Source organism: Aristolochia californica, unplaced genomic scaffold, assembly GCF_029961685.1.
Source record: "Aristolochia californica isolate CCGP_79_NKW_82.1479 unplaced genomic scaffold, dmAriCali1.0.hap1 SCAF_3, whole genome shotgun sequence".
NCBI classification, from domain to species: Eukaryota; Viridiplantae; Streptophyta; class Magnoliopsida; order Piperales; family Aristolochiaceae; genus Aristolochia; species Aristolochia californica.
Window position 1 is genome coordinate 1296454 of NW_027181992.1, and position 14225 is coordinate 1310678.

The following is a 14225-nucleotide window of genomic DNA, read 5'->3' on the forward strand; positions in this document are numbered from 1 at the left end:
TTAGGGGCGCAGAAAGAGGCGGAGAATTAGGGGTGGTTGAATTGAAAGAACGACGAGGTAAAATTAATTGACGAGCATCTTCGTTATCTTTCTTTCTTATCTGTCGTCCTCCTGTGTGGACAAATCTAGCATGGGGCGGTGGCTGCAACTGCTTGTCTGCCGCATTGGTGAGGCTTGATCGATACTTAAAAGATAAAAAAGAGGGGAACCTGTTTGCTTTATGTCACCCACATCAATGTGTGCTTCAGAATGGAAAAACTAACAGTCACGCCAGAGTCGTCTTCCGTTTTTGTGTTTGCAGCCAGCCACAGTACGAAGAAGAAATTCGAAACGGGGGTCATAGATTTCGAAGTTTCCTCCTCCAGCTTGGTTAAAACGAACGACCGCGCTTGACACCAAAGCGGAATATCCAAGTTTCCTCGCCCTTCTCTCCTCATCCATTCTCAGATATGGCTTTCATGGCTTCCGAGAGTCGATCTTCTCCTCTTTCCTTCTTTTCTGTCTTTTTATCTTCCTTTGAATTCGTAGAGAGATCAGTTCGTCGATTCCCCGGTTCTCTGTTGCGCCCTGTTTTGACTAAAAGCACGCTCTCTGAAACGAGGTACTTCACGCAGACTCTGGATCACTTCAATTTCTTACCTCCGAGCTACCAAACGTTCCACCAAAGCTATCTCATGGATTCTCGAGTCCACTTATCCCAAATTATTATTATTTTTTAATTAATAATATTTAATAATATTGATCGACTCGGAGGATCATGTGGAGGAAGTAGAATATTCACTGTCCTGCAATCATTTAAGTTATAACAACTTTTTCATTTTTTATTTCGGTTGGATGGATCTTTCTCTGTTTATTTGTCTCAAGAAACATTGATTCGTCTGCAGTGTTGGCTGCTTGGTTCAGACTGAAATATCCTCATGTCGCCATTGGAGCTTTATCATCCTCTGCTCCAATCCTCAACTTTGACAACATTACTTCACCTTACTCTTTCAACAACATTATTACAGAGGATTTCAGGATACGGAAAGCTCCCCTTAAAGATAATTTATAGAATTGAATTGAATTTGAATTCCTCTCTTAGCTGTTGTTTTACTGTATTTGAGTCCGGCAACTTTTTTTTAGTTAATTCCATGAAAGATTAACTGATCCACAATTACTATTACGAATATGCAGAAGGAGAGAGAGAACTGTTACAGAGTGATCAAAGGCTTATGGGAAGAGATCGAACGGGAGGCCAAACAGCATGCGGTCTCGAAAAACTTGGAAAATCTTTCAAATTTGTTTCACTTTTGTTGTTGTTGTTGTCTTTGGCACCTTATTTTTCTCATTGATGTTGATTTGCATATATAGTTTGTGAGACAAAGTTTTCACCAATAAAGCCATCTTAGTAGTAGAAAATGTGAACACTGTTCTTCAAACTTGAATAAGAATAATACACAGAAGCAGGACAGTTGATCAGTTATTGAAGTAACCATCTCCTCTTCCCTTGAAACCGATCTGCCCAAAGGTTAAGCAGAGAAATAATCCCAAGTGCCAGGTGACCAACCACAACCTAGTGTCGCCCACAGAATTAATCACGAATCAGTTTTCTCGTCTATGTTTTGACAGATCAAGTAAGGATCAAGACGCGACTGATAGAAAGAAGATGTAGAAAAGAAAATTAAGCAGATGAAGCCTCTGATGTATCTCAAGTGACTCACCAGAAGGGAGAAGAAAGAGCTGGACCGGTCGGCCAGTGGGCAAGCTCGGTCCCGATGCTTCCGAAGAAGAGTCCCGTCAAGCTGTTGCCGTTGATGACCGGAATGCTGGAAGGAGCGATCCACCCGATGAGACCAAAACCGATGACACTGAAGTCCCTGCGAAGCCAGTCCCGGTCGAAGCTTTTCCCAGAGAAGAAAACAACGGATAATAGTCAATTCACTAAGATCGGGGTTCTGATCATTCAGTAGATTTTAAAACCAAAACAGAGCTTCGGATTAGACACACACACACACACACACAAAAAGCAGAATAATAGTCACCAGGTGTATCTCCCGCCTGAAGCTTGAGCTTGCTTTAGAGGATTTCTCGCCGTAGTTGGAGACTTCAGAAAACCTGCATTCGGAGATTCAAACGCCCACGGAGTGATGAGAAGGTTAATTGCTACAGAGAAACTGCGGTAAATTATAAGATCAAGAGATCATGGGAGTGCTTGTGAAATTAATTCGTGAGACTCACCAGAGGTGAGAGATGGGTGTTTCGGAGAAGGGCGAGAAGGGGAAAGGGAGGGGGTCCCAAGGCCTGCTACATTGGCTGCTGTTGCCATGGACGCCATTGCTGTTTCTTCGGCTACCTGCGAGGAAGGTAACAGAGTTTTGATGAGAAGGAGAAACGCCGGGGTTGGAGTAGGAGTCAATGACGCAGGGGAATAATTTATCGGAGAGATTTTGCATGGATGGAGTGTCAGATTTGGAGCAATCAAGGTTTGCCATGTGGAGAGATGTGGATAAGCTTTTCGTCCTCTTAGGTCTGACGTCCCTGTGGGACCAAGAAGGATATCAGAGCAAAGTAGTGATTTAAATATTGACACGTGTCAAATGTCTGGGCCAGCTGGTCCCACTGATTCTTGGTAATATTATCTCTAATCTCCATATAAAATCTAAGGTGTGGATTTGATCTATTATTAAGGTAACCACTCACCCGTCAGAGTTTTTTTTTTTTTCCTATTTTAAAACATTTTGAAATTGTTTAGATATAGCGAAATAAATAAATAAAAATCAAATAAATAAAGTGACTAGGTGAATTTTTGGAGAAAAAAACACACACTTCGGGTGCAGAGTCAGAAAGCCAAAAAAACGAAGAAAAAAGGGTTATCGATTTCGTCCAGAAATCTGGAATCTTCCGTTCTCTTCTCGTCTCTACTCGCAGGACTAGAAGCGGAGGATCGAGTTGGGAAATTTCAGCCACGAATGGTGTTCGGGTGTTTTCCTTCTACCCCCAAACAGGCCGCCCTCACCCTTTGCTGCTTCTTGACCGGCGTCTCCCTTTTCGTGATCGGTGCTCATCTCTCGTACGCCAACGTTGCCCCCCAGCAGGCCAGGATCAAAGCCCGGAGCGATCTCCTCAGAGAACACCTTCGCAAGAGATACGGCTACAATGAGTTTCTGAGGAAGGATAAGTAATATTCTCGCTTGCTATTTGTACCCTATTCCTCCATGGCTCTGGTTACAGCTCCTCAAATTGATGCCCCTGTTATTAACGAAGTCGATATGGGTTCAGACCCTGCTGCTCTGACTGTCCGCGCCACCGTAGTCCAAGCATCCACCGTCTTTTACGACACCCCCGCTACACTGGGTTCGTCTTCTTCTTCTTCTTAGGTTGATTGTTGATGTTAGGGAAACTACCCCAAAATTATAATTTGTCTGATGGTTGTGGTTTGTCAGAATTTTCCTCTGATCTAGGGCCCTATAAGTAAATGGTCTTCGCTCTTTACTGTTGCAAAACCTTGTGCATTTCTTTTCCACTTGTGTTCGTTGTCTAGTAAAAGCGGTGCTCTCAACTCCTGCCCGCAGATAAAGCCGAGAGATTGATTGCGGACGCTGCTGCATATGGTTCCCAATTAGTTGTGTTTCCAGAGGCATTCATTGGTGGGTATCCCCGTGGATCAAACTTTGGTGTTGCAATAGGCAGTCGATCAACAAAGGGGAAAGAGGAATTCCGAAAGTATTATGCGGCAGCCATTGATGTACCTGGTAGGACTTTGATTCCTGGGGAGGTTTATGCAGAGTAGTGGGCTGAAAAATCATTTTCAGACGAATTCTATTTTTGAAGACATTCAGAAAGAGTTTTCTAATATGCATTTGAATTATTGACTCAATAGGTCCTGAAGTTGATAGACTAGCAGCACTTGCTGGAAAATATAAGGTATATCTTGTAATGGGTGTGATAGAGAGGGATGGCTACACTCTTTACTGCACGGTTCTATTTTTTGACTCTCAAGGGCAATATCTGGGCAAGCACCGAAAGCTCATGCCAACTGCATTAGAGCGTGTGATATGGGGATTTGGAGATGGGTCTACCATTCCTGTGTTTGAGACCCCAGTTGGAAAGATCGGTGCTCTCATCTGTTGGGAGAACAGAATGCCTCTTCTCAGAACAGCTTTATATGCTAAAGGTAAGCCCTACAAACTGTATGAAATGTGCTGCTTTGGTGGATTGTTTTTTTTTAAATTATGATGTAAAATCTCATGGTCAGTAGTTGCCTTCATCACTTTACCAGTGACACTTCAGTGATGAGTTCTACTGGCAGTAGGAATGATTCTGTTTACCAGAAAGACCTCATGCAATGGTACCTCTATTACCAATGACACTTCAGTGATGAGTTCTTCCGGCGGTAGGAATGTGTCTGTTTACCAGAAAGACCTCTCTATTACCAATGACACTTCAGTGATGAGTTCTACCGGCAGTAGGATTTTTTTGTTTACCAGAAAGACCTCCTGCAATGTGATCTCTATTACCAGTGACACTTCAGTGATGAGTTCTAATGGCAGTAGGAATGTCTCTGTATACCAGAAAGACCTCATGCAATGTTATCTCTCTGTCTTATAGGAATTGAAATATATTGTGCTCCTACGGCCGATGCAAGGGAGGTATGGCAGGCCTCTATGACCCACATTGCACTGGAAGGTGGATGTTTTGTTCTTTCAGCTAATCAGTTTTGTCGGAGAAAAAACTATCCACCTCCCCCAGAATATGTGTTTGATGGTGGGGAAGATAATCTCTCTCCTGATTCAGTCGTATGTGCAGGAGGTAGTGTAATTATCTCTCCTTCCGGTTCCATTTTGGCAGGACCTAATTATGAAGGAGAAGCCCTCATCTCTGCTGATCTAGGTACGTCAGATGTTTATATATTTGAAGGATTAGTGAGCATAGCATTTACTTATTTGAGAATTACACTCTGCTCCATACTCATATTTGCAGATCTTGGAGAGATCGTGCGAGCCAAATTTGATTTTGATGTGGTTGGACATTATGCCAGGCCTGAGGTGCTGAACCTTACCGTGAAGGATCACCCATTAAACCCAGTGACTTTTACATCCACAGCTCAAAAACCCAGCTCCGAGAAATCTAAACAAAGCTTTGCCAGTTCTTAGTGGCCAAAATGTTTAAATGTTGAATCTTCAATAATAAAGCTTTGTTAATTTAACTCCTTTCTTCTGATCCTGCACTCATTTGATGGCATCGAGCCTTTGAGAGACTTCATAATACTGTTGTAAATCTTGACTTTTTTTAAAGGAGAATATCTTCTGTTATGAGGTAGAATTGGTTGTTTTTCTGGGATTTCATAACGTAGGAGGTGCATGAGGTGAAAAGAACATTTACCTCTTCTCCCACCAAGAAGAACGTTAAAAAACAAAAGCAAACCGGCATGATTGACTAGAAGCGTCCCAAGAGAACCTACCATTTATGAGATTCAAAGAATAATAATATTTCATATGGAGGGAAATTTTGTACCTGAAAATAGAATCAGAAGATAAGAACTCCTCAATGGGTATTGCTATGGAGATGCCCACAAACCTGTAAAATCTTTATCAGTCATCATCACTAGTGTAAACATGAGAGTGTAGTTAGGGAGATATAAAGAGATTAAGGTTTATTAAGTATATATGAGCAATTTTTGTAATTTATTATTGATGTATGTCTTCGTACCAATACACACTCTTGATTCATCTCTTGTAGATATGGAATCTCTGCGAAAATCATGGACACAACCTCGGCATGAATGTAACTCAAGTCCCACGGTGTATGCATGAAGCCATTCGCTTCCTGCACCTTGTCTCCTGTTTTCTCTAAATTTAGCTTCAAGATAACGAAAATCTCTCGCGACTGGAATCACCACTTCCCTCTATAAATATCAGCAGACCACCACCAGTCACCGCTACCAAAGAGAGAAGATCAAAAGAAGAAAGAGAATGGCAGCCTTGAGCATCCGCTACTGTTTCCTCCTTCTGACAGTTATCGTCGCCGAAATCACACTCTCCTCCGAACACGTCCGAGCCCAAGACTGCTCCAGAGATGTCATGGATTTGACCCAACACTGTGCCGAGTTTGTGAGCGCCTCAGGACCGATGGAGCCACCATCGGCCGACTGCTGCCAGATCGTCCGACGCTGCAACCTCTCCTGCGTCTGCAGCCGCATAACCAGGGAGATAGAGCAGGTCATCAGCCCGGAGAAGGTCGCATTCGTTGCCAAGTCCTGTGGCCGCCCCATCCCTTCTGGCACCAAATGTGGAGGTAATAAACTCTCTTTCCATTAAATCTTTAACTACGTAGGCTGCTATTTGTGTCTAGGAAAAAAACTGGGTTTTTAAACAGCTTCTTGTTGATTAATGCTGTACCAGATATTACCATTCCTCTGGCATAAGCTCGGTTGCGGGGAAGAAAGCAGGAGCACTACTTGGGTTCTGTAATAAAAGCGCTCCATGATTTTATCTCTTCCAATGTAATGAAAGCAATACAAAGACAGTGAAATCAAAATTATATGAAGTTTATGGTCTCGTGAGGAGACCTTTCTAATAATTTTGCGTTTTCGCTGATAACGATTTCGCATTAGACGTTCCTCGTTCCATTTATCTTTTCACTTTTTACTTATCACCCATTAACATACAATAAGCATCATTATTTAGACTAATTTTTTTACATTAATTAATTAATTGGTTGATTCTTTAATCTGTTAAAAATATTTTAATTAATTCACAAGAGATTAATAACCTTACTCTGATGGGTGTTGGATTTCAGGCTACCCCTTGTCCTGGCCAATAATGTTGGGCTCAAGCTTCCTAGGCTTTTCAGGAATTGAGCAGTCTGCTGCCGTGGTTCTCACCCTTTTGAGCGAAACCCACTACAGTACTCGTGTTCTTTGGTAAATTAGCTTTTTATTCGCGGGCGCTTTTAGCCTGCTGCAGATATCTGAGAGCAGAGTTTCGACGGACTTTGTGGCAGAAATTCCGAGGTAATTGAACCTCGAGTGTCGATTTCCAAGTCGCTACATCCAGTGTTAGTAGTTAGTACAAGAATTTCGTGTGTTTAACTGAATGCTATGTCTTTTTTCGTATTTTGAAGCCTTTTTTTCTTTGGTTTTTTCTTGTGATGCAGATGGAGCTTCACTATTCCAAGCTTAATGATAAGTATATGAAATTGAAGGTCTGTAGGGTTAAATCTTAATGTCTTTGACCAACTTTTTGTATCAATTCTTTCTCGTCACTTCTTTATGGCGTACTGCTTTTTAGGCCGAAAAGGAGTCTGCTCAGGAGGAGCTCTTTCAGGATCTGAATGGGAATTACATGAAATATATATCTGGTACGCATTTACCTACCGATTATACTCTATATGATCTGTTATCAGCTTAACATTCTTGCGAGTTGCGAGTGTTACAAAAATTACAGTTAGCGCCAAACGAACTTCAGCTTAAAAACTGCTGAGCTGAATGTTGGCAAGAGTGGACCAACAAGTACGTATTGGCTCAGCCTCTCCAGAAAAGTTCATTCTCGATATTGGCTCTTATATATGTTTCCTTCCACAGTGGTCAAACACTATTTTCTTTGAGTGAAGAATTCTGTTCATTCATTTGAAAAGCAAGATTTCAAATTTGGAACTTACATGCCTTTGATCAAGCATATGCAACCGTTAATTTTGTTGATTGTCAAGTTTAACTTGTCAGGCCTGTCTCTTCTATCATGAAAGCTATAAACTTCTCAAAGGGAGAACTTGCAAAGCAAACAAGCTAGTTTGTTTTTATAAAAATGCTATTCTTTTCTCCCTTTTGAGTCTTCTTAATGGAATCCTTTTTCTCCTTGATATTTATATAAAAAAAAGGTTCTAATAGAAATTTGTTTCTGCAAAAATGTGCTCTAAAATGGATACGTTAGGTCATACAGAAAGTCAGTCATTATCCAAAGAATAAAAAGAGCATTTTTATGCACAGGTACCTTCAAACGAACCTAGAGTTGTTCTGGGAAGTAGATTTTGTTATACAGATCCATTGTTGGTTGACAAGTTCAAGATTTCACCGTTGCAAAGGAAGAGTGGAATATAGTATGTGCTCGCTGAGCTTGCTAGACTCTCTGTTCTTCTTCTTTCTAAATAGGAGAACGTAAAAATTAGGTCATAGAGAAATTCAGTCACTATCCAAAGAATACAAACAGCATTGCTATGCACAACTTCATTCTACTTACCCTGGAGATTTTCTGTTGATTAGATTTTGTGATACAGACTCACTGATAATTGACAAGTTAAAGATTTCAGGAAAGTAGAGGAAAAGTCAAATGTAATATGTGATTTCTTCTTCATTCTTATTAGAAAATCCAAGTATAGGGTGTAGTGTCCATGTGTAATCAACATTCTTTTTGAAGAAAAGGAAAGTATCAAGAAAGAAAAAAAAAAAAAAAAAAACTCTTCCATTTAGATTGTCATTGCTTGAACTTTCTACTCTTTGATTCCTCTTCCTATTAACATGGTCTGTTTCTATTTGTCGAGAGTGGACCAGACCTGAAATCGGATTTGTCATGTGCTGTTATGACTTATGCTTGAGTTCCTCTTAAATCTTGTCTTCCTTTTGTCTGCCATCAGCTAATATGAGAATGTTGGCTAGGTTTTGTTTTAAAACTGTTGAATTTTTGGAGAAAAAAAAATTCATTGACTTGATTGTTAAACTGAGTACAATAAGCCTCTATTTATAATAGCAGAAACAAGTAGAATCATATTACAATTAAACTATCCGTGTCCCAATTACACCCAAAGTCTAATTCGTAAAGATAAGTTAACTAAAACTCCTCTAAATAGAAACACTTCTGTAAGATTTCCTCCTATGAGATTCCTGTAAGATTCCATTATATTAATTCTTGCTTTGTGAGGCTTCTTTTTGCGAGAGTCATGTGAGACTCTTCTATACCTACTCTTTAACACTCCCTCTCTAGTTGGTACATCAAATCAATAGAGTCTTGAAAGTAATCAGGCTCAATTTAGCTTGTAAAATCCTTCGTGGTAGGTTCTATCACCTACATCATCCTTCACGTTTCTCCCTCTATTCTCCCCCTCAAGCTGGAAGGTAATGGTAGGATCCCAACTTGAAACAAAAAAAAATAACTGTAGTAATTATCTCTTCCATCAAGGTGTCCCAAGGATTAGAATCTCAATAAAAAAATATAAGCAATAAAATAAAAGGAGTCGATACCAACACAAGGGATTTCGAATACAAAATATTGATAATAATCACTAAACATGGTGATGTATGTCACTCAAAGGACAACAATAAACCCACTTAAGGGCACTAGTAAAAAAGTCACAATGGACTTAAAAAACACCTATATATAGTAAAAGATCAACCAATCCAAGAAGTTTAACAAGAGATTGGCCTAAAAAGGTAAACGAGAGTTCAAACAAAGGAGATGGTAGTAGAAAGGTAGACAAAGTAAAAAGTTTATGGGGGGATGATAGGTAGATAAAATAAACACTACGATATGATAAAATTTAAAGGTGACAATATTAAACACCCGCAAGTGGAAACAATAGTGCAATAAGGGGGAGACTGTAACGGTAGAATAGACAAGTTTGGACCAAGTATGACCTCAAGGGTGACATAATTTTTGGAGATAACGATGCAGAAGATACTCAACCGAAGTAGACAAATAAGCCAACACTAAAGAGGAGACCCTGAGCCAAATTACTCATGTGATCTCCCCTTAGAACCAAAAATAATAATTTTATTAATAATCTGATAGCCAAGCTGGACAAGATAAATCTGTCCTGGAGCCAGACCCGGAATCATACCTATTTTTTCTAAATTCAATGAATTTGATACCAAAACTAATGGTATGAAAACTGATCCATTTGCATCCTTTGCGATGACCCGGGGTTTAGTTCCAATAAAAGCTTTCTTACCAGTTCCAGTAGAAGAACAAGCTGGAATGACCTTCAATACATTGAATCTCGCTATCTTTCAAAGGCCTGCACTGCCCAATGATAACATAGTCTCCCTCTTTCACATGGAAGCATGGAGAGATATGGGCAGGTATATTTGAGTGCCTCTTCTCATATCTATATTGCTGCTTGACCCAGTGCAAACACATTGTGACTCGAAACACAAATCTGTATTAAACGAGGGCACTGGTTTTGACAAAACTTTGCTAATTTGACAATCCTTCTGAAAGTTGGACTCTGAATATTGTTGATTCTGGCAAGCTTGAGAGCTGCATTTAAGGTCGGATTGTAGCAACTGGGTTCGTCAATTTTGATAAGGGCTCCACAGCGTCTTTGCTTGAATAGAAGTAGGAATGCTGCAGCGACATTGTGGCTAGGATTCCTAGGTTCATTCCAATACACCTAGACAAGAAAATTGTAATCTTTAACGAACTACCTTTTTTACTCGTGCAAGAAAAAAAGAATTAAAGGTGTCTGAAAGAGATTCTGAAGTGGGTGTTGATGGCCAGAATTATGAAGAGGGATTCTAGCAGGGATGATGAAGAAAAAAGTTGTTGCTATCTGGTTTTCAGTGGCTGCAAAGAAAATCACTCTACTAAGGAATAGGGAAATAGAGAATCAATAAGAAAGTAATAAAGGAAAAAATACACAAGTTTAAAGGAATTATAAAAAAATTAACTTTCCTAAAATGCATTCATGTTCAAGAGATTGTTTGGTGGCTTTGAACATTAAATCAGGCTTTCTTGTCATGATTTCTCGGTGTTCAGTTTCATCTCAATAGTCTATATTTGAATTCCTGCTCCTGTTTGAACCACATGATAGAGAATAAGAACCTAAATGACTCCTATATCACCAGGTCTCATGCATACAACATCATAAAGAAACAAAAAAGTCCATAGTCAACATCTTAATACTTTTGCCAGCCATAGGCTATAACTACCGGTGGCACTCAACCGTCCTAATTATGTTTTTAAGTTTCATCCTTCATCATTAGCTCTAATTATCAGTATAATCATTTGTCTAAGCCTAGTCCTAATTGTGTTAGGATCCATTCCATTGAATCTTTTCCTCCATTTTGATAAGCCATTTATCATCTCCCTAGGTATACCTTCAAATATTTTTTCATGATTTCATCTATGTCATCTTTGGCCTTGCTCTCTTGCTAATTTATCAACTAACAAGAACATGTTTTCTTATTTTCCCTGAAGGAAAATTGAGTCTCATTATATTTTTATTAAAAGAGTAAATGATAAGAATCCGACGGATTAGTGGGCTTGCTCACTTGCTAATTTAGTGCTAAAGCAAGATGCAATGCAGACTGGGCTCTTTAAGCGCAGAGCTGGGAAAGCACTAATTTTTTCCTAGTTAAACTGTAAAAAGTTCTGAATGGATGTTGGGATGTTTTCTTTTCGATAATTTTTAAAGAAGAATACAAAATAACATGCACAGCTGTAAGGCTTTTGATCACTCTTTTCCCAGTTGCACAGGAGGAGATAGAAAATTTGAAGAACAAAAACAAGAGGCTAATTTAGTGCTAAAGCAAGATGCAATGCAGACTGGGCTCTTTAAGCGCAGAGCTGGGAAAGCACTAATTTTTTCCTAGTTAAACTGTAAAAAGTTCTGAATGGATGTTGGGATGTTTTCTTTTCGATAATTTTTAAAGAAGAATACAAAATAACATGCACAGCTGTAAGGCTTTTGATCACTCTTTTCCCAGTTGCACAGGAGGAGATAGAAAATTTGAAGAACAAAAACAAGAGGCTAATTGTGGAGTTAAATGACTTGAAATATCAGACGGCTTCAAACGGGCATGTTTTACCTTTTTGTCTCCTTCATTATAATTTTCTTTTGCTTGCAGTTTACGTTTTACTTTCCCTTAAACATAATTATCTGATTTCAGGTCCAAAATTTCTGAATCTATTGACTACAAAAAGTTGTTGATGGACGAGAAAGAAAAAAGTAAGTGTAGATATCTTATCAATAAAAAACTGGGAAAGAAAATGATTTAGATGGTATTACTGTTCTATGTCATATCCATTGTTTGGGCAAAACTGTCATGTTTGTTTTCTGATTGTCATGATCTCTCAATGTATGCAGCAAAGATGTACTGAATACCAATCCCTTACTCCCCCCTTTCCGACATTAATGTTAATAAAATAAAATAAAATAAAATAAAAGAAGAAGGAAAAAGAAAAAAGAAAAAAGTCAGGTTACCTCTAACGAAAGGTCTTCTGTGAAGCCAATAACAGTCGAAGACTTTGCAATATTTGTTGCATTTAGAAAGGAAAGAAGAATAAGATACTGATAATTTACCCATCAGCAACAATAGTTCCTAAACCTGAGGGTAATTGACTTCTTTTGCCTTTAGATCAACTGTGCTGACAGAAGTAATCTTGGAGGAAATAGTGATCTTTCTCATGTGTTTCAGAAAATAGTTAACAGAAGTTTTTAGGGTGATCATTGCAGTAGAGGTTCACAAGATACAAATAATTCAATACGTACTACAGTTACTTTCAGAAAAAATATTTATTATATACAAAACAAAAGAAATAAGGTTTGTATTTTATACAGGATAGCTCAAAATGGTAATTTATTTTGTGGTTTCCCATGTCCAATCAATTTGCCATTGTTGATGTCTTCCTTGTTCATTGAAATGCCTGGCCATCTGAATTTTATCTGAGCACCATTGAGATGAGAGAAGTTAAAACCTGTCGCTTATCGAACCTTTTGTTTAGGAGCAAAAGGTTGTGAAACTTGGAAATGTCTGAAGCAACTGTAAAACTGTCCAAATTGTGATTAAGCTTGTAATGTTATCTATTAGCTTGTAGAATGACATAGTTTCCCAAGCCCTAAACTTAATTCTTTGTTGTGCTATGGTAAAGCTGTGAAATCCTCATAATAGACTAGTTTGTGGGGTATTTCTGGATTTATTTTATACTTAAATATCTCTATTTTTTCCTGTGGGGTATACAACCTTTAAGTTTACTGACTCTTCCTTGCTTTGAACAAATTATGCATTTAATTAATATTTCAAGAGGAACCTTCTTTGCTTATACTAACCAATCTATAACGTTTTTACCAGCAAAAATGCTTTTGGAAGAAGTGGAGAAGCTTCGCAACAATAACAGCAGCCAGTTGCAAACTCCTTTAGGAGTACAAAATGTTACATCCCAAGATTTTTCGGCTGTATCGACAAGGGACCTTGCCGCAAAACCCTCTACTGATATTCAAATTGAAGTCTCTGTGGTACAAGCACTTGAAAGCTGTAGCAGAGCTATTCAGCCGGTACTTCTATGAGAATTTGGTAATTTGTGCCCTTTTCTTATGCATTCACTACACTAACATCAAATATCTGCAGTCTAGCATTGCTGGAGGAGACAGCACTGCCTCAGGTACTCTTAAACATATAGTTTAGTTTCTATTCTTCTTGGATCCATGTTTTAAGCATTTAATCATGTTGGTTGAACTAAATACTGCAGGTGATGATACGAGACATGCTGACTGCCTTTTCCAAACTTTGTTGGAGTGCTTGATTGGTATGAAGTGTTCCAGAGAGAGTCAAGAAGACGGCTTAAGTCTTTCTGTTCTAGACCAATCTAGTGGTAAAAATGCTGCAATGCTTAACCTTGCATTCACGGACAGAAAGCTTGTTGCTGACCTATTTGCATGCTGTCTACTGCAGGTTATTCTTTTACCCTGACACCACTTGGAAATACGGCCATTGAAGGGGAAGATGCAGAGTTACTGTATCATGTTTTGTCACTGGGTACATACGAGAGAGTTGCTCCAGCATGGATGAGGGAGGATATAATTTTCACAATGCGGATGTGCCGGATTTTCTTCCAGCGGATATCGCAAGTGATCCGGTCACATTGCTGACTTCAAAGCATTCTTTAGCAATTTTATGGATTATTGGCTGCTCCAACTATGTGAGAGCTGTATCAGTTATGGGTGGTTTGTCTTGCCGAGATGTATCGTGTTCTAATTCGACTCATAAAAATGTGTAATGAAACTAGGATATTGGAAGCGTCTCGGACGGTAAGTGACTCAGTGAGTTCTAATTGAGAAGGTAATGATGGACATGAAAATACCGTACTGTACAATTTTTTATTTCTCTCTTAAAGGCCGACAAGGACGCTGCTTTTTTTTATTTATTTATTTAATTCAAAGTAGCCGTTGTGAACTTCTAACGTTCGAATTTCGAACAGAGGGGACGCCTGCCTTCTCCCTTGCCACGGCATTCCTATTCTATATCTTGTAGTTGCTTT

The 14225-nt window shown here is 39.1% G+C and overlaps 5 protein-coding genes across 6 annotated transcripts; 4 read left to right on the forward strand and 1 right to left on the reverse strand.

The window, feature by feature from the left end:
- Positions 1-1200: 1200 nt before the first annotated feature.
- LOC137959010 (photosystem I subunit O-like) lies at positions 1201-2394 on the reverse strand. Its single transcript, XM_068806265.1, has 4 exons — positions 2218-2394; positions 2022-2094; positions 1701-1880; positions 1201-1552 (listed from the first exon to the last, which is right to left on the reverse strand). The coding sequence occupies exons 1-4, from the start codon at positions 2312-2314 to the stop codon at positions 1456-1458; spliced, it is 447 nt and encodes a 148-aa protein (XP_068662366.1). The 5' UTR covers positions 2315-2394; the 3' UTR covers positions 1201-1455.
- A 412-nt stretch (positions 2395-2806) lies between these two features.
- LOC137959011 (uncharacterized) lies at positions 2807-3161 on the forward strand. The gene has a single exon (XM_068806266.1). The coding sequence runs from the start codon at positions 2949-2951 to the stop codon at positions 3159-3161; it is 213 nt and encodes a 70-aa protein (XP_068662367.1). The 5' UTR covers positions 2807-2948.
- On the forward strand, positions 3094-5292 carry LOC137959009 (bifunctional nitrilase/nitrile hydratase NIT4A). The gene is made up of 5 exons (XM_068806263.1): positions 3094-3333; positions 3552-3731; positions 3860-4153; positions 4588-4869; positions 4960-5292. The coding sequence occupies exons 1-5, from the start codon at positions 3195-3197 to the stop codon at positions 5130-5132; spliced, it is 1068 nt and encodes a 355-aa protein (XP_068662364.1). The 5' UTR covers positions 3094-3194; the 3' UTR covers positions 5133-5292.
- Positions 5293-5951: 659 nt separating this feature from the next.
- LOC137958546 (uncharacterized) lies at positions 5952-6403 on the forward strand. The gene is made up of 2 exons (XM_068805606.1): positions 5952-6273; positions 6381-6403. Exons 1-2 carry the CDS (start codon positions 5952-5954, stop codon positions 6401-6403), a joined length of 345 nt encoding a protein of 114 aa, XP_068661707.1.
- A 460-nt stretch (positions 6404-6863) lies between these two features.
- On the forward strand, positions 6864-14171 carry LOC137958782 (uncharacterized). Of its 2 annotated transcripts, none has more exons than XM_068805912.1 (9): positions 6864-7035; positions 7135-7182; positions 7269-7338; positions 11675-11765; positions 11858-11916; positions 13040-13242; positions 13316-13349; positions 13437-13559; positions 13640-14171. In XM_068805912.1, the coding sequence occupies exons 2-9, from the start codon at positions 7135-7137 to the stop codon at positions 13834-13836; spliced, it is 825 nt and encodes a 274-aa protein (XP_068662013.1). In that variant the 5' UTR covers positions 6864-7035; the 3' UTR covers positions 13837-14171. The 2 variants fall into 2 exon arrangements, with proteins under 2 accessions (XP_068662013.1, XP_068662014.1); XM_068805913.1 differs by having other exon boundaries at positions 6864-6991.
- Positions 14172-14225: the final 54 nt, after the last annotated feature.